At 46.1% G+C, this 23,457-nt stretch overlaps 1 protein-coding gene and 1 long non-coding RNA gene across 2 annotated transcripts; one reads left to right on the forward strand and one right to left on the reverse strand.

Moving 5' to 3' along the window:
* Positions 1–1,422: 1,422 nt before the first annotated feature.
* LOC131907200 (sperm motility kinase 1-like) lies at positions 1,423–8,177 on the reverse strand. Its single transcript, XM_059258198.1, has 3 exons — positions 8,070–8,177; positions 4,963–6,620; positions 1,423–1,620 (listed from the first exon to the last, which is right to left on the reverse strand). Exons 1-3 carry the CDS (start codon positions 8,110–8,112, stop codon positions 1,447–1,449), a joined length of 1,875 nt encoding a protein of 624 aa, XP_059114181.1. The 5' UTR covers positions 8,113–8,177; the 3' UTR covers positions 1,423–1,446.
* Positions 8,178–13,630: 5,453 nt separating this feature from the next.
* Positions 13,631–15,398, forward strand: LOC131907201 (uncharacterized). The gene is made up of 2 exons (XR_009378327.1): positions 13,631–13,813; positions 15,168–15,398. It is a non-coding gene; the product is annotated as an uncharacterized LOC131907201 (long non-coding RNA).
* The last annotated feature ends 8,059 nt before the right edge of the window (positions 15,399–23,457 follow it).

Below are 23,457 nucleotides of genomic sequence, written 5' to 3' on the forward strand. Positions count from 1 at the left end.
AGGCCAGCCTGGTCTACAGAGCGAATTCCAGGACAGGCACCAAAACTACACAGAGAAACCCTGTCTCGAAAAACCAAAAAAAAAAAAAAAAAAAAAAGCTGGGCATCACCTGACTTCTAGTTATTCATTTTATGAGTCTCCGTATATTCTGGACATTAATCCTGTCATGTTCAGCTAGCAAGGTTCTGTAGTGTCCTGCTCCACCGCGCTCCAAACGCGCCTTCCCAGGGCGCCCAACCTGTAACGACCCCCCAGTCCTCAGATTCTGCAACCCACTCCTGGAACCAGAGACACCTGAGCCAGACGCGAACCTCTCTCTAGGGCGCCTCGGTAGAAATACCGGCAAGGGTGGCGCATGCGCAGTGGAGAGAGCCGTGGGTCTGGCAACAGCAACGGCGCAGTCTCGTGGCGTCAACAGAAGGCGCGGGTAAGTGGCGTCATCAGGCTGCGTCCCTGCCTGGCCGTGGTCCCTGAGCAACGCCTTCGGACCCGCCCCCCTTCCTCTCAGATCCTTCCCGCCGCTTTGCCCCCTGGAATGCTTCACCGAAGTCTGCTATAGATCTGGAGAAGGGAAGCGGCCTACAAATGAATGTATGTGAACAGTAACGTCCAAGCACTTCGCATCATGGTAATAGGTATCAAACGAAAAGGGAAAGCTCGCAGGCACGTTTCTGCCATGGCAGAGGCAGCCCTCACAAGGCTTCAGAAACAGGTTCCCCGTGTTCATCTTCCTTCCGGTTCCGGAGGCTTGGTTCCGGGTCTTCGATTTCCTTAACAGTAGTAGCACGTGGTGGGACTCAAATTAGTCCTTGCTGCTTGTTTCTAATCCCGAGGCTATCCGCAGACTCATTGTCAGCCCTTCCCTTTACTACAGGTGCTGTGAGACTTCTGAGATGACTATGGGAGTGTACTAAAATGGAAAACAATGCCAGTCACTGTGTGAGTGCCGATAAGAGTTCCCTGATCGCCACAACTGTGCCCTGCAGCAGCTGTTTCTACTGTCAGGCAGGAGGGGAGGAGCTGTCCTGCCTGTGGGGAAGCAGGCCCATGGGTTAGCAGACCAACTTGAGTTCACCCTAGGTGTGGTGTGGGCAGTCCACACCTCTCTGTGCTCTGTCTGTTGTATAGCACATGTTCCTGTTCATCTCAGGAAGCAGCCGAAAGGGTCAGGATGGTCCTGGAACACGAAGCCACTGTTTCGATGAGATTCTGCATGAGTGCTTGTCCACACTCATGGCCTGGAGAATGATGTGGCTTCCAGTCTGTCCCAAGCTGTGGTTAGCTGTAAGGAGTCACATGTGCCCTGAGTCCCTGTGGCCTGATGGGTTCCAGCCACCCTTTCATTTACTGGCACAGAGATGTGGCTTTGGGCCCATGACTGTTGAGCAAGGACAGCTCACAACCTGTCAGACTCAGGAGCCCTATCTCTGCTGGATCCCTCTCATTTCATGGGGAGCATCTGGGTGCCTCACTGTCTCTGGATCTACATCCACAGTCCCTCTTTGCAAAGTACCCACAGTCACACCTGGGTTCATGATTCAGGTTTCTGTCCATGGCCTCTAGCTCCCTGTGATGAAGCAGAACATCGTGGTGGCAGGTATGGTGAGCAGAGTGGCTCATCTTAAGGTGGCCAGGAAGCAGAGAGCAGAAAAGGCAAGGGACCAGTATCAAAACATACCCACACAAGTCACACCCTATTGACTTATTTACAGCAAGTAGACCTACCTTTAATAGTTCTGCCACTTACCAATAACCATTAGAAATATCATCCTTAACAGGTGTATCTGGCGTGTGACCCAGGGCCCACAGGCATCCCAGGAGCTATGAATGTAATCCAATACATATGTATATGAAGTCTATCACAATGTCAAAATGTGGACACCCCTGGAAAATACAAATTATTGTAGCTAGGGATGTCCTGTATGTTGTGAATATATGTTGCTATGATTGATACATAAAACACTGATTGGCCAGTAGCCAGGCAGGAAGTATAGGATAGGCTGGACAGAGGCTGGGGGGCGGGAGGGGGAATGCCAGGCTGCCGTCCAGGGAGCATCATGTAAAGGCAGCTGGTAGTAAAGCCACGGAACACGTGGCGACATATAGATTAACAGAAAATGGGCTGAGTATAAGAGTAAGAGCTAGACAATGGTAGGCCTGAGCTAATGGGGCCAAGCAGTTTAAATAATACAAGCGTCTGTGTGTTTATTTTATAAGTGGGCTACGAGACTGCCGGGGCTTGGCGGAACCCGGAGAGAAAAACTCCAGCTACAGATTATACCAGACACAGGTGTGTGAGTTTCTAAAATTCTTGGCATCTCTCAATCCTCACAGTGATGCAGTGATGCAGGCCATCAGGAGGCCCTGGGATCAGGTAGACAGAAAGGTCTTGAGTTCAAGCGCAGCCTGGGCTAGAGTGTGACTCTGATTCAAAAAAAAAAAAAAAAAAAAAAAACAACACTCAAGGGCTAGGGATGCAGCCCAGGGGTAGAGTTATGCCTCCCATAGGCCAGACGCTGGCATCAATCCCGTTACACATACCACCCCATCCCTCTCCCCTACAAGTGTAGGGGAGGGTGAGTGTAACAATTACAGATACAGACACTGTTTGGGGAGGAGGAGCAGAAGATAGACAAGACTGAGGAATCGAACACAAGCTATGGCGGCTCACATAGCCATTGAGAGGCAATGCAGACACTCACTAGGACCACTCATATCATTCCTGTGTGCCTCATTTTCTGTGCCTTAGCCTGGGTGGGCTCCCCTCCACTTTGCTGGGGAGGTGGGTGTTCCCGGTCTGTGTTCATCATGTATGCTCAGCACAGGGCCTGGAAGGTAAAACGAACCCTGGAGATCCCGCTCATCAGAGATAACCACCTGCTCCAAGTCCTCCTCATTCCCCAGCCCCCTCCAGCCTCACCTGGCAGTGTTGTAATACATCCATGACCGCTACACCTTGTGGGAAGCCACTGGGCCCAGAGCAGGAGGAGGCTCCAAAAATGGGACAGAAGGGGGACCGAAGAAAGAAATGTCAGAGCAGAGATCACCTGAGTGTTAGGTCACCAACGTCAGATACTATTCTCCAACTGACACCCTCTCTCCAGAACCTACATTCCTCTGGACTTTTCCCAGGATCCTGAGAGCAAATAACACCACAGCCTCACTGAGGCCACGCTTGGTTTTTGTTGCAACTTTACTTTTTCAGAACCTTCGTAGATAGTCTACAACTAGAGCTGTTGGTGTGACAGTCACATCAAGGACAAGAATCTACCTGTGACCCCCGAGCAATGACAGGCACACAGGGTGGGAAGAGAAGACACCACTCAGGTCTGGAGGAAGCGGGCTGTGGGATACAAAGACACAGACGGAGGCAGAGTGGCCGGAGGTGGCTCAGGGAGGAACTGGAGGAGCCTGGGAGACTCCACACTAGGATGAGCCCATCCATCTCTCCTCCTCCTCCCTCCACAGGCTGCTGCTCTGTACCCAGACCAGATTCCCAGGCACAGCTGGGCCTCCACCAGGAACACTCTCTTCTCTGCACCAGCTGGCCATACCCCGAACTCCTCCAGGCTCCGATCTTCCAGGGTCCTCACTCTACTCATGTTTGTCCACAACCTCTGCCCCACCCCCAACACTCAACTTTTTCTACTGCCTCAGGTGACCAGTGTCTGAGGTCAACCTGTCCCCATGGAGGTGCCCTGAATTTTGGAGATAGCTTGAGGCTAGGCCTAAGATCTCAGCAGAGCCTTGGATAGGCTCTTGTCCCTCAGCTTCTCATTGTAAAAAGATCTGGCAGCAGTCCCCCACAGCCATGCTGAGCTAGAACAGCCACCATAAGTAGGGCATTGGCCCCAAACACCTGTCACTTGGTCACTGTGAGATGCTGCAGCTGTTGGTACCAGCCATGGAAGCTGGGCTTCCAATGTGGTCATGTTGGTGGATGGATCAAAGTGGATCCAAATAGATCAAAAACATAGAAGCAGGAAGCTAGATGATCAGGGGCAGCATTGGGAGAAGGAACACAGCACTCCCTTGCCCAGATGAGGCTTTCCCAAGCTTTGTGTTCCATTGGTTCCCAGGAGTCACACACATGCACCGCACTCTGTTTTTGTGGACAGGACAGCAGGGTCTGGTCTACAGAGGTGTACCACAGGGCTGCTGCTGGGTGCATTCTCATTCTTGTGACCTCAACCTTGATACACATGGGCTAGCCTGACCTGTAATTATCTGGAGGTGACAGCTGTCTCATCCTTTACTGAAGACCACTTCCCCAGCAGAGAAACGTGGACAGAAGGAGAGAAGAGCAGGGCAGGTCAGGGAAAGGCTGTCTGACCTTCTACCAGGAGGGGCCCTACCTTGGCCCCAGGAAGCTCTGGGCATCCTTTTAGCTCAGTGTCCCACACTGAGTGCTGTGAAAGGCCAGAGTGGGGTCCTATTTCCCATGACTAACTGGGACTTAGCTTTAAAGACCTGCCTCAGTGTCCACACCTGCCCAAAGACCTCAGGGTTGTGCACATGAACACACAGCAGCCTACACTTCCAGCCTGGCTCACTGCTGTGGTGGCCTCAGTCCTTGCCAGGCTGAACTCACCCCATGGTTCACCATCCCCGAGGCTGGAGGGCTGCCCCCTCGCCACTTAAAAGCAGACAAACGAGAGAGAATCCCTTAGTGACTTTGAGACCCACACAACTTACTCCTCACCATGTGATAGCTGCCTGAGCTGATGCCTTGGGTCTTGACCTATGTCTCCGTCTACCAGCACTTCTCCTCCCGCCCCGGCCCTGGTTTCTACCCTCTGCTGTCCACATATACTCCAAGGTCTACATAAGTAAGTTCTGTGGATTTGTCCTCTTGAGATAACAGACACATTAAACCACACGCCCCACGCAGGTGCACAATGATGTCAGTTGAAAAGCACAGTGCAGATGAGGTCAGTGCACAAAAACATCTCAGCGCCTCACCTCCTGGCTTTGGGGGTCTTGCCATTGCCCTCTGATTGGCACCTCTTTGTTTCTGGAGACCTGAACTTTCCTCTGAACAGTCACGCAGCAGCACAGTTTTGCTACACAGCTCACCACTCGCCTCATCACTCTCTTCCAGCCTGAGCAGTGTGTGTGGGTACAGGCTATCATCACACCGTTAGGCTGGTCACTGGACAAGGACACTGGTTCTGGCGATAGATCCCCAGAGGATGAGCTGCTCTCTGTTGTACGGGCACCCTTGGTGGTCAGGGTCCACAGTTCCTCCCTGGGAAGTGAGTTGTTTTTTGGAAGCGTGTCCTGAGGGCCCACATGGCTCCCTGGCTCAGCACCGTAGCTACTCATGGAGTGGGTACAAAGGGCAGCGTCATCACCATCATGGCAGGCTGCCCTGAAATAAGAGATGGTCCTCTTCAGAAGGGAGCACTGGGGAGCAGCAGACATGACGGCCCTCTTGCCTCCCTCCGTCCTTAAACGTTTGTCATCATTGGGAAGCTGACATTTACAGGGGAAGGTGTGAAGGGCAGGCTTGCTGGCCGTCTGGTTCAGGGGAAGAGGGAAGGTGGAAAGATCTGCTGGGGTCACACAAGGTGGAACACCTGGCTGCCCAGGCTTCACTTGGTTCTCCTGGCTGTTCTCCCAGGGGCGCTTGTGTTGTAATATCAGATACGTAGCCATTGTTTCATTGAAGGTTTGTGCTTTTAAAGATTCCAGGACCTCATAAGGGTCATACCCCAAATCAGCCATAATGGTTATGATAATGGGGTTTGGGAGACTGGGGAACTCCTCCAAGGAAAACTCAAGAGAAGGCACCTCACCTTGCGTGAGCCATGGGTGGTGCATGATGCAGTCTATAGTAGCCCTCTTGCTGGGGTCCAGGGTGAGTAACTGACCGATTACATTTAGGACATTTGCAGAAAGATAAGATGGGCTGTAGTACTTCACACACAGGATCTTCTGCTTTATCCCGGGATTGGTAGGTGCTTGAAAAGGGAGGCACCCCATGGTCATAAAGTAGAGGAGGACTCCCAGGCTCCACATATCAGCTGCGGGTCCATCATAGTCTTTTCCCTGAAGGAGTTCTGGGGCACAAAAGGGGAGGCTGCAGAAGAAAGAGTGCAGCTTCTGCCCAGGGCTCACCTGAATGCCCAACCCAAAGTCACTGAGTTTGATGTTGCCCTCGCCATCCACCAGGATATTCTCTGGCCTCAGGTCTCCATGCACGACACCTTTTGAATGACAGTAATGCACAGCGCTCCCAATCTGCTGGAAAATTCGGCGGGCCTCCTCCTCCTGTAGATGTCCATCCTCCTGGATCTGGTCCAGCAGCCTTCCCCCGCTCGCATGCTCCATTACAAGGTAGGTGTTGACAGTGGTGTTGATTATCTGATAAAGCTGGGTGACATTGGGATGACTGAGGGATTTCATGATATCAATTTCTGATGTGACAATAGAGGAGTTCCTTGGCAGGATTTTCAACGCCACCTGGGTCTGGGTGAGGAGGTGGCAGGCGAGCTTCACTTCACCGAAGCTGCTTTGGCAGATGGTGTTCAAGATCTTGTAATTATTTCTGAGGGATGCCTCATCGGAGGCTGTGACCTTGAGGTCCAACACCACCATTATCGTGCCAGTTAACTGTGCTAGGTTAAAAATTAAAATAACGGAAATCAGTTCTCAGAGGGAAACGTGACTCTAATTCCCACATTAGAAAGGCAGAATGGGCCGTGCTCTTGCTACTTACTGCCCAGCCTGCCGCACCTGCTGTGTGCTCAGCAAACAAGTTGTCCTAAAATAAACACATCTCAAATAGACAATTTAATGATGCTCCTCCAGGCCACAGAAAACCAAAACAAGCCAAGCACTAAAGCAGTAGACTGAAAAAAAAAAAAACAGAGCAGAAATGAAGGAAATTGGATATAAAAGAATATGAAAGCTTATAGAGATGGAGAGTTACCAGAGAGAAGAGCTGAGCTGAAAGCCTGAACCCAGCTCCCAGAGAACGTGAATGAGAGACAGGAAAGGCTACAGTATTATAGCCGATACCACTGGCATCCAGAGCGCGAAGGAACATTTTCAAAACCCTCGTTCCAGCGAACTGGAAAAATCTGGAAGAAAAGGCTAAGTTTCTAGACACACATGGCCCATCAACATCAAACCAAGAAGAGGAAAACACCATATTGAGTACAAGCAACAAGATCAAAGTAGTGATTAAATAACCTCCCAGCAAAGAAAACCCCAGGCCCAGATGGATTCACTGAGGATCTGAAGACCTTTGACAGAAGGACCATACCAACATCTAACCATTCCCTAAGCAGAAATGGAAAGAGCTCAGCCTGCACAGCCAGGATGATCCTGACATCAAAGCAAAGGGGAAATTATAAGCCTATTTCCAGGACAAATGTAGATGTAAAAATCCTTTATAAGAATACTTAATACTCTACACCCAGTGACACATTAAGAAGGCCATACTTCATGACCAAGATGAGTTCACCAAGTAACCCAAGGATAAGGATGTTGCAACATACACAAATTGTTCACACACACACACACACACACACACACAGAGAGAGAGAGAGAGAGAGAGAGAGAGAGAGAGAGAGAGAGAGAGAGATGACAGAGACAGACAGAGACAGAGACAGACAGACAGACATAGAGGAGAGAGGGAGGCAGTGGAATGAAGGACAAGAATGACATACCTAGCCATAAAGAATGACTGTCATTTTCAGGAAAATGGGTGGAACTAGAGCTCATGTGTTATGTGAGAGCTTGATCTAAAACCTACACAGGGCCGGCCAGGTGGCTCAAAGGCAGTAAAGGTGCCCTCCACTGCCAAGCCTGACCTGAGTTCCATCCCTGGAACCCACAGTGGGAGGAGAGAACTGACTTCTAAAAGTTGTCCTCTGCCTCCACATGTGTGCTGGGGTATATGCACAAACAGACACAAAAGCAAACAAATGTGAAAAAGCAACCCAAAACCTCCAATACCTACCTATCTACTGAACCCTAAACTCCTAAGCCCAAACCAACAAGCCCAGCAGATCACCAGTGTCAGATCCAACACATCACCAACATCCAAGACCAAAACCCACCAGCCAACAGCTGTCCAAACTGTAAAACCCAGCTGCAGCCCATGCTTCTTATGGACAGGGACCTTGCATTGCTCACAATGGCTCCATGTGATGTCAGAGCAAGAAACAGACCAATCCCAGTCAGGCACAGCCCACAGAGGGCACAGCCCACAGTGGGTTTCACACTTTTCCTTCACCCAGACTATATTAGGTTTCTCATCATTGTGAGCAAAGACCTGAAACTTAGAGGAGGAAGGGATTCTTTGAGCTCATCCTTTGAGGGAGCAGTGGAGACATGGTGGTAGGAACCACTAGTACTTAAGACAGAAGCTGTGGCTGCTTGAGGTGGCTAGTCATACTATGTTCCATCCCCCACCCCAGTGACCGTCCACTTCTCTGAGCTAGACTCCAGCTCTCCAGGGTTCTATAATGTTCCCAAGCACCACCTGATGGGGTCAACTGTTCAAACACAGAAGACATTTCAAATCCAACCCATCACAGAGACTTTCCCACCTACCTGTGTCTGCCAGAATGCCAGCCCCTCCAGAGAGGACGGTGCCTCTGATGCATGGGGAAAGTGGGGGAATGAGAAAACCCACAAGCACTTGTGGGGGAGGTTTGCACTCACTGCTGGGCTGGTTGGAACATATTAACCTATTAACCAATTAACCAATCTGTTAGAAAGTTAAGTCCTTTTATAGCAGGTTTAGAAGCCTTTTGTCAGAATGCATTCATTTCTCATCTGGGTTGAACAAATGGTGAAGAGAGAAGCCTGGCATTGCCGCTGTTACTATGTTTCCTTTCCTTGGAGTGGGCTGCTTCCAAGTGAGCACATTCATTACTCAAGGGAAGCTCAAAGCAGAGAGTTAAGTCATTATCATGAACTTGCAGCTATTTTAGATTGTTATTTTATTATTTGTATAATAGTATATATTATATAATGTTATATTCTATACTATATAATAATATAATAAATAATTTTATTATCAGTGTGTATGCGTGTGTGTGTGTGTGTGTGTGTGTGTGTGTACATCGAGGCTCAGGTGTAGAGGTAAGAATTGGTTCTCTCTACCCACTCTAAGTTCTTGGGACTGAACTCACAAAAAAAGTGCTTTTGCATGCTGAGCCATGTTGCTGGCCACTGGTTTGCATTCTGGGGGGGGGGGGCGAGCTCCAGAACTGTCTTCAGTGTCTGGGTTATCTTGGTTCAATTTGACTGGACCTGGAATCAAGTAAGAGACTTGCCTCTGGGAAAGTTTCTGAGGGTGTTTCCCAAAATGGTTAACTGAGTGCCAAAGCATGTGGCACCTTCAGGTGGTGGCCCAGACACCATAGGCCTGAAGGAAATCTGTTGCTTCTTGCCTGCCCTTTGCCCCTCTGCTGCTGCCTCTGCCATCCTCTTCTGACAGAGCTCAGCTTCTACAGCCTTCCAGCATGGACTGACTGCCAGTGGCTCTCTAGGATTCCTCCAGGCCTCAAGGACAAGGCTAGGACTACTCAGGCACCCAGTGTTGAGGACTAAGCAGCTATCGAATTCCCAGATTCTCCAGCGTGTGGACAGCCATTGTGGGAGTATCCATCAGTTGCCATGCAAGCCAGTCTAACACATGTCCTTTGCAATGTATAACCCATTCTACCATGCTGTTCCTCTAGAGAACCCTGAGTAACACTCTCAGGGCAAGGCCATATGCTGGAGCAGGCACAGTTGAAGCATGCACATTTTGGCCCAGGAAGAAGTTCAGCCATGATCCCACTAGGATGAGAGAGGGCCAGTTATGCCATTGGCCTATCGGCCATGGGTAACATGAAGTCAGAGAAGGAATGAGAGAGAAAGGGATGGGTTGGATGTGGTAACCCAAGAATATCAAGGGCTCCCAAGAGAAAAGGGTAGAGGAAGGAAGAAAGGAGTATGTTTCCTGGTGAGACAGGAGCTTGTTAAGGAAGAGGAAAAGAGAGACTAGAGAGAGAAGTCTGACCTCCTGGCTGGCTCACCAAATATGCTGCCAGAGTAGGACTCAGGTTGTCCCATGAAATTCAGGTCCCTTGTATCTCTAAAGAATTGAGCAAGACACAGAACAGTAACAGTGAAAGTGTTGATTTATTAAAAGAAAGTAAAGGCTGGAGAGGTGGCTCATTCACTGAAGCATTTGTCACACAAGGATGAGAACCAGAACTCACGTAATCAGTACTGCTATGTCCTGTGTCTGTAACCCAAGGCTGGGACATTACGGTATCTAGATAGGCTTAGAGGCCGTTGAAGAGGGCCCTTACCTTCTATTTTGGACTCAACCCTGTGTTTCCTTGGTAATACTAGAAGGGAAGCATCACAATTGCCCCTCCTGGCTGGAGAGATGGCTCAGAGGCACTGGATGTTCTTCCAGAGGTCCTGAGTTCAACTCCCAGCAACCACATGGTGGTTCACAACCATCTACAATGAGATCTGGTGCCCTCTTCTGGCCTGCAGGCTGAACACTCACTGTATACATAATAAATAAATAGATAAATAAATAAATAAATCTTTAAAAAATAAATAAATAATTGCCCCTCCTTAGGCCTTAAAATGACATGCATAAAAGTGGAGATAGGGCTGGAGAAATGGCTCAGAGGTTAAGAGGACTAGCTGCTCTTCCAGAGGTCCTGAGTTCAATTCCCAGCAACCACATGGTGGCTCACAACCATCTGTAATGAAATCTGGTGCCCTCTTCTGGCCTGCAGGGATACAGGCAGACAGAACACTGTATACATAATAAATAAATAGAAGTGGAGGTATAAGGGCTTTGTTGAGGCCCATCAAGAGAAGGCTACTTTGTCCAGGGCAAAAGAATAAATTTTGAGTTCTACCCCTGGCCAAGGGAGACAAGACATTCTAAGTTTCACAAAACATTGCATACTATTGTCCCTCCCTTAAGAGTTAATTCAAATGTGCTGTGGAACAATCATTTTCTACACTATGAATATGCATTACTCTCACTGGTTAATAAAAAGCTGACAGGCCGGTACCTAGGCCAGAAGTTAGGCAAGAAAGCCAAACTGAGAATGATGGGAAGAAGAAGGGCAGAGTTACAAGAGATGCCAGCCAGCTGCTCAGGAAATGCTAGAGGCTGGGTAAAGCCATGAGCCACGTGACAAAACCCATAGAAATGGATTAATTTAAATGTAAGAACTAATTAGTAATAAGCCTGAGCTACTGGCTAAGCATTTTTAATTAATAAAAGCCTTTGTGTGATTATTTGAGACTGGGCGGTCAAGACAGGAAATGCCTGTTTACATATGGTGTTCAACATGGAGCCAAAATTTCCACACAAAACCTGACAAAGCTTTAAAAAGGATTCTAGACACACAAAACCAGAGATGAGCACAGCTTCTTGGTAGCTGCCTTTATCTCCGGTGAGCTCTGTTTGCTGGCGGTGAGCAGAGGAATAGCTCCTTTAAGAGACGGCTTTCTGGCTCAGTGCTAGCAGCAAAAACGGGCAGCTCTTTTGAGAGGTCCTACTGCCAAACATTTATATGGTGTTTATGAGCAGCCAGTGGCACAGCTATTCAGTGGCGGTATAGACCTAGGAACTTTCCAGAGCTGGGATGGTAAACATCCCAGAGCTGGTGGTCAACGCATGAGAACTAAACTCTCAGAGAACCAAGGGGGAAGAGCTAGCACCAGCTCACCACGATCTAAGTTACACAGCGGGTTTTCTTGCTCATGCAGACAGAAAAGGTTACAGATGCACAGTAAGAACAGATTCAGACAAATGAGCCTATAAACAGGTCACAACATGTTTAAAAAAATATGCGTGGGCTTGGGAGAGGAAAAAATATAGTTTTTTTTTTTTTTCAAGACAGGGTTTCTCTGTGTAGTTTTGGTGCCTGTCCTAGATCTCACTCTGTAACCCAGGCTGGCCTCGAACTCATAGAGATCCACCTAGCTCTGCCTCCCGAGTGCTGGGATTAAAGGCATGCGCCACCACTGCCCGGCAAAATATAGTTTTAAAATAGTAAAATTCTTTAAAAAAAAAAAAGGAATAGAGGAATAAAAAAATATAATAAGCCACACATAAAGATGGAAAATACACAGAGTCTGGATGCTGTATGTTATTGTGTTGTCTTCAATTTTTTTTTACTACTAATGAACAAATGATAACTGCTAAGAGACATTTGATTATGAAAGCTGCTAGATTAAATCAACCTATATATTTTAAAATATCTTGACTTCAAAATTTAAGTTAGAAGATATGTTACTTTGGGAAAGAGGTTCTGGTTTTATTTCCACAGGAAATGAGAGACTCTGGATTCATTCTGGGTTAAGAAAAATCAGGTTTGATTAAGGAAGACCCCTGAAAAATCTACAATGGGAATGGATGTCCCAGATGACCCAACATTTAAGAGTGACTCTGTTGCAGTTTCTTCTGAGTTCTGCATCCAGAATAGCTTCAAGGCTGATAGCTAAGATGATCCAACCTCACAGAATACTCCAGTCAGGACTTGACCATAATGCTAAATTTTATCATGGTCCCCCAAAGAATACCAGTGCCCCCAATCAGCAATCATCTAGAGAACTACGCCCACATTCCCAAAAATAAATTATGAATTTTTGTCATCATTTAGAGGGGTTGTTACAAGTTGTTATTGGTAATGGTCAGGAAAAAAAGCTGAACAAAGGGATCTCATTATAAAAAGAAAAAGGGGGATACAGAAATAAGATAAAAGGGTAGATTATTGAATTATTTTTAAACAAAAAAGCCAACTACTAGTCTCAAATACTTTATATTGGTATGGATTTTTGTATATTGATACAAATTTGAGGTTACTTTTGTTATGCTGTATGTATGTTTCTACTCTTGTTTGGGATATTGTGCTTAAGCAGCTCACTTAAAAATACAATATATAGGGGTTGGGGATTTAGCTCAGTGGTAGAGTGCTTGCCTAGCAAGCGCAAGGCCCTGGGTTCGGTCCTCAGCTCTGAAAAAAAAAAAAGACAAGAAAAATACAATATATAGTTAAAAATACAGGTTAAGGGGGCTGGAGAAATGGCTCAGTGATTAAGAGCACTGGCTGCTCTTCCAGAGGTCCTGAGTTCATTTCCCAGCAACCACATAGTGGCTCACAACCATCTATAATGAGATCTGGTACCTTCTTCTGGCCTGCAGGCATACATGTAGGCAGAACACTGTATACATAATAAATAAATAAATCTTTTAAAAAAATACAGGTTAATAATTAGTCATCTATAATAATCACATATATCTATCAAACTTATAGTTATGTTAGTTAGGTTTCCTAGGTATACAGAGAAATATTTCAGATATATAGATAATCTTCAAACACTTCAAAGACTTACAGAATATGGCATTTAAAATGTTTTTTTTTTAATTTATTTATTTATTATGTATACAGTATGCCTGCAGGCCAGAAGAGGGCACCAGATCTCATTACAGATGGTAGTGAGCCACCATGTGGGTGCCAGGAATTGAACTCAGAACCTTTGGAAGAGCAGCCAGTGCTCTTAACCTCTGAGCCATCTCTCCAGCCCCCCTAAAATGTTTTAATAACAGACCTTTTATGACAATGAGACATGTCTGCTATGGCAGCACCAATATACTTCAGAGAAGATGATGGGCATTGAAGAAACTTCATATGGAGTTTGTTTTCTTTATGGCAAAAGCTAGCCATGTGGGCAAAAAAACTGTCCTTGCTTCAACTGCTGACAGTTACTGTCCAAACTGGACCAGCAGGATGCAAAAAAGGTGACTGCTGAACTTTGCCAAGACAAGGTAGGATAGTCCCTGCTTTACAGGAAAGTCTGTCAGATATGCTAGGCCTGTAGGCCAGAGTTGGATGCCCAACATTACAGAGAAAATTTGGGTGACTGTCCAGGCAGCCTGACGTCCCTGTCATTGGTAACATTTCATTCTTCTGGGGTCTTTAATGGAGTTGTTATATATAATATAATAGTTATAATTATAGTTTTCCTTAGTTATAATAGAAAGTAAATTAGATACAAACTTTAGACTCACCAAGATAGATAAGTATTTTCTCTAATTTTGCCAAATGCAAATGGACTGGATATTGTTATCATAATTCTTACTTAACAACTTTGTTATATAGTTTTGCTATATTAAAGTTAAAACCTTCCTTTTTAATTAGACAAAAGGGGGAAATGCTGTGGAACAATCCTTTTCTACACTATGAATATGTATTACTCTCATTGGTTAATAAAAAGATGACAGGCCAGTAGCTGGGCAGGAAGTTAGGTGGGAAAGCCCAACTGAGTGTAGTGATAACGCCTGCGCTACCACCACCCGTTCACCATGTCTGAGTGAGGGGCTATGGATTGAAAAACAGAGACCAAAGACAGCTGGTCATTCACCTCAGCAGAATGCCGAATGCCGTTTATTGAAAGAGGGAGGAAACCTTAAATACAGGTTTACAGCATAATGGGAGAACCTCAGAGGCAGAAGTTCGCTACTGATGTTTATAATCTTGCATCTAAGCTGTTAACACCCAATATGCAGGATACACAAACAAGGAACTTCCCTTAAGCATTTGGGAGGGTGGAAACCAGCAGGGAATTAGCATAGGGAGGACATCAAGGTCAAGGTCAGCAAGCAAGGCAACAGCTACCCAAACCGGGGGCCAGGGTCCTACCACTGAGAATGATGGGAAGAGGGAGGACAGAGTCACAAGAGATACCAACCAGTCATCCAGGAAACAAGACATTCTAGAGGACAGGTAAAGCCACAAGTCATGTGGCCATACATAGAAATTAATTTAATAGAAGATTAATAGAAATGGGTTAATTTAGATGTAAGAGCTGGTAAGTAATAATCCTGAGCTATTGGCCAAGCATTTGTAATATAAGCCTCTGTGTGATTATTTGGGTCCAGGCTGTTGGGACAGGAAACGTCCATTTACACAAATGGACCTGTCAATCACCCTGGCAGGACCACTCCCCAGGAATGCAGATTTACCTGAAGACATGCTCAGATGGGAGGAATAATTATTCTTTTATGAGAAAATGTACTTATATATCTCAGAAGGCTCTCCCCCATGTAGTTGTTCACAGATCTTCACTGCTAAGCCTGCCTGTAAGCATAATTCTTTCTTCTTCTTATCTCTCTTTTTCAGATACCAGCCAAAAGCTTAAGTATGCGTTTCCTGTTGTCCTGGGCTTTTCCTCTTTCTCTAGATGTCCCCTCCTGCTTCCTACAGCAGCTTGCTGATCTCCATGCCTGATTTAAAAAGCATGACTTTCTCTGTTCTCAGTCTCCCATCTCCTGGTGGCTGCCAGGATTTTCAGCTTGCCTGCCCTGTTGTTTTTCACTCAAAATCTAATAAAATGGTCCTGAAGCCATCTTCTGAGTTCGTTGTTAGATGTTCTCATCAAAGAGACAAAGAATCCACAAAAGGAAACCTTGATAACCTCATGATAGGGAGGTGGAGACAGCTCTCTGGGGCTTGCTGGGTAGCCAGGCTAGCTCTAATGTGCAGCCACCAGGCCAACAGGAGACCCTGTTTGTTTCAAAAACCAGAGTTGGCACCTGAGGGAAGATGATACCTGATGGATGCTGTCCTCTCTCCTCTCACATACAGAGAGGGAGAGAGAATAGAAAGTAGAATAGTGGTGGGAGTGCAGCAAGCATGTGGCTCAAAGGGTTGTTTCTGGGTCAGGGTCTTATTACACAAGGGAAGGGAACTTCCTGGAGGGTACACCATTCTCAAGCTTTCAGATGGGACTGGTTTACTTTGATAGGTGAAGGGTTGTACAATCCTGAGGTTGGTCCCGGGCAGCTCTCAGTTTTTATTTATTGTTTTCTTGCTGGGTCCCAGAGTTAACCTTATGATTCACCGACTTAGGGAGGCTGGCCATTCCTTCATGCCTCACAGTGGTTTTGTCCATCTACATATTGTGTATTCCCGGTAGACTGGTAGTGTGGTAAGAAGACACTCTCCTTGTGACTAGGGACTGGAGGCTGAAACATCAAGGTTAACCTCTGAAAGAAGCCAGTTTGCAGAGGAAGAGTGAAGGGCCTTCTTTACTCAGGCTTCATTTAATGAACAGAACATGATTGAGAAAAGCCCAGGAAAAACAAATGGGCAAGGTGGTTTTGTAAATGTATAGAAGGCCATGCCCCTGGAGGCCCAACGGCTTCCCCGTCAGTTTACTAGCCCACTTCTATCCTGGAAAGTTCCATTTTCTTAATAAACTGTCTCTATTTCTGTTTCTAAGCCCATGTCCCTAGTAAAATCTTTTATTCTGCAACATGACTCAGGAGCCTGGGATGGGGTGCCTCTGAACTCAACTTGTAGGTCTGCACTGGGCATGCTTTCCCTTTTCTCTTTTTCAGATACCAGCCAAGAAACTGTGCATATGTCCCCCACCATTCTGGGCTCCCTTTGATTCTCTGACCCCACATCTGACTTAAAAGGCCTGGCTGTTTCTGTACCTCTATTCCTCCTGGTAGCTGTCAGGACTTTCCACTTGCTCTTCCTGCTGTTTTCTCTCAACCTTTAATAAAATTGTCTGGGGGATTCCTTCCTGTTCCATTTTAAAATTTTATTAATGAGAGGTCCAAAAAGAGACCTCTGCTTCCCTGATAACACTACCACTATATTTCCCGAAAAAACCCTTCAAACCACACTTACTGGAACAAGCCTTGAGGGCTTCACTCTCTCCTACCTGTTAGCAGGCACTGGACACCAGCCGTAAATAATAGCACAACACACCTTCATGCACGAGTCTCCCTCCCTTGATGACTTCCTGACACCAAAGTATAGGAACTGTTGTGTGATATTTTGATCATGTCTGACAAATAAAGCTTGCTTGGAGTCAGAGGGCAGAGCTAGCCACTAGCCAAACAAAATTAACCACAGAGGTTTTGGAGGACTGTAGACAGATAGGACAGGAAGTAGTAATGTGGGGCAGAGAGAGATCTCGCACTTTTTGGAGGAAGGAACAGAGCAGGTAGGAGAGGACTGGTGGCTTCTCTGCTTCTCTGATCCTTCGGGTTCTTACCCGATATCTGACTCCTGAACATTTATTGATAAAGAATAATTAGAATAATGCTTCAAGGAACAGTTTTGAGTTCCCTAAATGAATCCCCACGGTGTTTCGGGATATTTGATCACACTCTGGGAAGATATGTCTCTATCCTTGCTTGCCTAAGGCACCTTATGATTGGTTTAATCAAGAGTTGAACAGCCAATAGTTAGGCAGGAAAGGATAGGCAGGTCTTCCAGGCAGAGATAGGAACTCTGGGAAGAATCTGAGGTGGAGGATTTGCCAGAAAGATGTGGAGGAAGTCAGACTTACGGTATTGAGAAGAGGTAGTAAGTCACATGGCAGAACATAGATTAATATAATTTTATAATTTTAACTTTATAATTATATTAAATTATAATTTAATTACATAATTAATAATAAAATTAATATAATTTAAGAGCTAGTTGGGAACAAGCCTAAGCTAAGATCAAACTTCCATACTTAATAAGAAGTCTCTGTGTCATTATTTGGGAGCTGGTGGTCCAAAGAAAGATCTACACCATACTACATTCCTACAGCGTGAACCACAGACCTGAGCAGCCCAGCACTATGACCTCCAGAGAGGTGGGTCTTTCAGATCAGCACTGCCCTGGCATTATCTGGGGGATCTGATTCCAATTAATACTCTCACCTCAGGCCAATGAGATGGCTCAGCAGGGAAAAGTGCCGGCTGCCAAATCTGACTACACAGTTCTACCCCTGGAACCAATTCCCCAAGGTTGTCCTCTGACCTCCATAGGCGTCCCGCCCCCCACCCCACCTGATGAATAATTTGTCTTTAGATTATTTTTAATTATGTGTAAGTGTATGCCATATATGTACCGGTGCCCGTGGAAGCCAGAGACATTAGATTCCCTGGAGTTGGAGTTATAGGCAGTTGTGAACCACTAGACTTAAGTATGGGAACCGAACTTGGGTCCTCTATAAGAGCAATGCCTGCTCTTAATTCCTAAGCCATCCCTCTAGCCCCTAGAAAAAATTTTTAGTTCACAAATTTATTATGCTCTTATAAACAAACAAACAAAACTTTCTGGGGGCTGGAGAGATGGCTTAGAGGTTAAGAGCACTTGCTGTTCTTCCAAAGAGTTCAGTTCTCACGGAACTGACCATACTCTGTGACCCTCCCCCACTTCCTTCCTTGTTGGCCTGACTTTGCTGAGGAGCATATAAAACTTTACCTGTCTTTTGGGATCACCCCAAACTGCCTCCTCTGAGACTTATTTTTCTGGTCATGTCTGCCTTGCTTCATTTCCCACTTTCCTACCAATTCTCTTTATCCTGGATAACCTCTCCCCTTCAAGACCTTTTAGTAGTCAACAGGAAAAAAAAAAATCACCACCAAGATGAAAGTCCCGAGTCCTGGCTCCCACATGTAAGGACCTCAAGTATCTCTGGACTCAGAAGGAAAGCATAGCTAATGTCTGGAATGGCCTGTAAGCTGTCCCTACAGTCCAGAGGACAGCTGGGAAGACTCCTCAATTTGGGTGAGAGGTCTTTTCAGGTTGAAGTGGAGACAGCCAGAGGCCATCTGGCAGATTTTCCTAGTTAGTAGCTCAAAGCTGCCAGGTGGTTTCTCTGAAGATGATGTCACACCCGATAGCTTCAGCAGGTGAGGCTGCAAGAAAGGCAGCTCACAGCCAGGGATTCCAACCATAAAACTGGGAAAGATCTGGCATGGCTTAGACTTTTGTAGTTGAATAATATAGGAAATCCCAAGAATCCAGGATCAAGTCAAAACTGCAAGTAAATAATAAAAATCGAAAGGCAGTAAGCTAGGATATTCATGCACTGTAGTTTTCTTCTCGTTTCCCCATTTGTAAAATCTTGAGTAAAGTATAGTAAGAAGGGTCACTAGCCACACAGGCTTTAAGTTTATTTTTTGCAAAACTTACTCCCACCACCACCACCACCTTGGGGTGTATCGGCACATACCTTTAATCCTAGCACTCAGGAGGCAGAGGCAGTTCTTCATAAATTCCAGGCCAGCCTGGTCTACATAGAGGGTTCCAGGACAGACAGGGCTACATAATGAGACCCTGTCTCAGGAAAAAAAAAATGAACTTATGACCTATTTTTAATTATGTGTATATGTGTGGGAGTGTATGCCATGTTGTACAGTTGCTCAGTGGCCAGAAGAGGATGTCAGATCTCCTGGAGCCGGAGCTGAAGTTGCACGTGATTTCCAGCTGCCTGTCATGGGTTCTGGGAACTGAACTCAAGTCCTCCGCAAGAGCAGTATATATTTTAACCACTGAGCATCTGTCCAGCCCCAACCTCGTCTTAAAAAAAAAAAATCTGGCTCAGAGTTGACTTGTAGAAACTTGGGTGAATTTTCTGAGGCCCTCATGACAGGAGACTCCTATGGGCTGTTTGGATGTGTCATTTTTTTTTTTTTTTTTACAAGACCAAGAACCCCAATATAAGGAACAAAGCCAGTTTTCCAGGGCCACCTACTGATCTGTTTTCTTTAAAGCTTTCTGCTTACATTAGCTAAGATATTCCAGTTTGTGGTTTGAATGTGAAATGTCCCCACAGGCTCATGGGTTTGAACTTTGGTTACCAGCCAATGGTGCTATTTTATAAGGCTGTAGTTCCCTAGGAGGTAGAGTCTGGAGGAAGTGTGATTCTGTCTCATGTGCCTGTCATAATGCTTTCCTTGCCACGATGGACTGTTTCCCTTCAAACTGTAAGCCCAAACCATCTCTGCCTGCCTCCAGTGTTCTGTTAAGAAGTCCCTCTAGTCACAGCAGTGCACACCTATAATCCCAGCACTTGAGGTGGAATTGCAGCAAGTTTGAGGACATCCTGTGGCCTACTTACTGAGCTCAGGCCAGCCTGGGCTTCATAGAAAGACCCCATTTCAAAACAAAACGAAACAAAATAAATAAAAACCCATGTGGACACTGGGTGCTGGCCATCATCGTTAAATAACAGAACACCGTAAGCAGTTGCCCTTGACTCATCTCTCTTCCTCTGACCCCCAAGGCCATATCCTTTAATAGATGCACAAATTACAAAGATTTCCTCATAGTCTTGAGTTGGGCTTCCCAATATTTATATGCAGAGGGCCTAGGTCAGTCCCATGCAGGTTCCCTGTTGTTTCATTCAGTCTCTGTTGAGCCCAGGTTAATTGATTCTGTGGGTTTTCTTGTGATGTCCTTGGCCACTCTGGCTCCTACAATCCTTCCTCCCTCTCTTTAGGATTCCCTGAGCTTGGCCTGTTTGACTGTGGGTCTCTGCATCTGTTTTCAGCAGTTGCCAGATGAAGCCTCTCTGATGACTATTGGGCTAGGCACCAATGTGTGTGGGGGGGAGGGGTGTCAGGACTTTGGCCTGTGTGGCTGCATTCTGACTGAGCTACTCCCAGCCTGGCTCCAGAGAGTAGCACCTAGCCCTGATCCATCTTTTGTTTAGCAGACACCTTTTGTTTCTCTTGTTGCCCTAGGTGAGTCTTTTCTCAGAGTCTCTCAAGGATACAAAGCCCTATGCGAAACTTGGTTCAGGAAACCTGGAAAACTGTGGTACCTGAGAAATCGAGGAATTTGCACTTGGCATTGTCTTTTTGGGAGCATCTTTCAGGTTATTTTGAACATATGGAAATCAATTGGCTGAACTGTAAAATATAGAGAAAAATAAAAATGCCCTGAGTGAAGGGAAAGTCTTTTAGTCCTTAGAGATTGGATCCCCCCTGCAGCCACAAATGACTAAATTCATTCTTAAGGTGCCTCTGAGTTTTCTTTCCATGGATCTGTGTGAACCCACAAACCCATGCCGCAACACTTCAAGACAGGCTTGGCCTCTGGGGGGTAGGAGGCTTCCACCAGAGGTGTAGGCTAGGATCAGTTCAACTCTCCTTATAGATAATCAACTCTCCACTTATCTGTCATTTAGTTCTCATCAATTGTTTTTGCTTATGGAGACACATGGCAGTTTAAATGGGAATTATTGGGCTGGAGAGTTGGCTTAGTGGTTAAAATCATGTACTGTATGAACTGTTTTTCCAGTAGACTAGCGTTCCATTCCTAGCACCCACGTCAGATGGCTTACAATCACCTGTCAGCCAGGTGATGGTGGCACACACCTTCAAACCTAGCACCCCAGAGGCAGAAGCAGGAAGATCTCTGAGTTTGAGGCCAAGCTGGTATAAAGAGTGAGTTCATGACAGCCAGGGCTATATACAGAAAAAACAAAACATCACTTGCTAACTCCAGTTCCAGAGAATCCAACACCCTCTTCTGGCCTTCACAAGTACATGAACATACACACAGACACATAATTACAGATATAAATCATAATTATTACTTGTAGAGAGTCTAGCAGTACTGTGTAATATCCATCATTCTTTTCTGCTTTATGTGTGTGTGCTCCGTTCTTGCCTAGTTGCCCTGACAGATGCCATGTGTCATACTCTATACGGGTGTTGGGTTTCTTGAACCCATCTGTGAGTAATGCCAGACAAGTTTGTACATCAGCAACACCTTATGATTGAAATTTTACCTGAAACCATGTTTTGTTGTTTGTGTGTGTGTGAAGTTGCATCCAGTGAAATCTTCAACACTGTCACACTTCTCAAATTTGGCCAGCTCCATGGCCTGGGCTTTTTAAACATTTAAACAATTTAAAATTATTATTTGGGGGGCTGGAGAGATGGTCCAGTAGTTAAGAGCGCTGGCTGCTCTTCTAGAAGACCCAGGTTTGATTTCTAGAATTCCCACGGCAGCTCACAACTGTCTTAACTCCAGTCCCGTGGGATCTTGACATCCTTTTCTGTCCTCCGTGGGCGCCAGGCATACATGTGGTACACAGTCATACACGCAGGCAAAACACATACTTAAAAATTTTTATGTATGAGTATCTGCATGTATGTGTGCTATGTGCACATAGCATCTGAAAAGGACATCAGATCCCTTAAAACTAGAGTTACAGACATGGGTGCTGGGAACCCTCAGGCCTCTGCAAGAGCAAGTGCTCTTAACCACTGGGCTATCTCACCAGCTGTTTTGGCTCTGATCTAAGATTCACAGCTCTCTATCTCTCCACATCTCAACTTTGTGTATGGGTGTTGTACTGGTAGTTTTAGGTCAACTTGACATGTTAGAGTCATCAGGAGAGAGCCTGAATTGAGAAAATGCCCCATAAGATCAGGTGGTGAGCAAGCCCGTAGGACATTCTCTTAGTGATTGATGGAGGAAGGCACAGCCCATTAAGGGTGGTACCATCCCTGAACTGGTAGTCCTGGGCTCTATAACAAAGCAAGCTGAGCATGCTGTGAGCAAGCCAGTTAAGTATTCCTCCATGATCTCTGTATCAGCTCCTGCTCTCCAGGTTCCTGCCCTGCCTGAGTTCCTGTCCTGGCTTCCTTTGATGAACTGTGATGTGGAAGCCTAAGCCCCCAATAACCCTTTCCTCCCCAAGTTGCTTTGGTCATGGTGTTTCATCACAACAGCAACTCTAAGACAGGTGTTTTACTTGCATATATGTCTGTATACCACATGAATGCGGTACTTACACAGGTTAGAAGTAGGTGTTGGATCTCCTGGGATTGGAGCTACAGAGGGTTGTGAGCCACCATGTAGGTGCTAAGAACTGAACCTTGGTCCTAGCAGCAAGTGCTCTTAACCACTGAGCCATCTCTCCAGCCCCAACTTCTCAAAGTACTATGCTCTCAAGCTTTACAGTGGCAGCACCTGCCCCAGTGTGGCATGGCAGCATCCTGGTACTCAGGGTGGAGTATAGGCTGGGCCCACTTCTCACAAAAGCTGTGGCAGTGGGGGAAGCAACGCCACTAACTGGGGGCTCTGTGGGGGTAGCTTGAGGAGTGTCCCTCGGTTTTTGAGATTAAATTACAAAAAGGCTTCTTCTATCTTACTCTAAGGTAAAGTCCACATGGCAAAGAACCTGAGTCCTGCCAAAAGTGAGTTTGTGAGGAGCTGGCCAAGGCTGTAATTCCAGTGAAGGGAGGACCTAAGAAAGCCATGCCTGGGCTCCACAGCAGCAGAGCTTGTGAGGAAATCCTTATTGCGTCAAGGTTACCCTTACACAACAGTAACTAATGCACTCAAAACATCTGAGGCTCCATCACAGAGATGGATGCTGTTACTTAGCCTGGGTTGACTTTATTGGAGACATGGTGTCACTATGTAGCCTTGGCTGTCCTGAAACTCACTGTGTATCAGGCTGACCACAGACCTACCTATCTCTGACTCTCCTGAAATTAAGGCATGTGCCACCATCAAACTGGTTTACTAATACCTCTGAAGAGCACTTTCAATTTAGTTAATTTTTCCTAATTTTTTATTTTCTTCACAGAAAAATATCAGTAGCTCAGCACGATGTTTGGGAAGCTAATTCAGGAAGATCAAGGCCATCTTGGCC

This window comes from Peromyscus eremicus, chromosome 3 (genome assembly GCF_949786415.1).
Source record: "Peromyscus eremicus chromosome 3, PerEre_H2_v1, whole genome shotgun sequence".
Lineage (NCBI taxonomy): Eukaryota > Metazoa > Chordata > Mammalia > Rodentia > Cricetidae > Peromyscus > Peromyscus eremicus.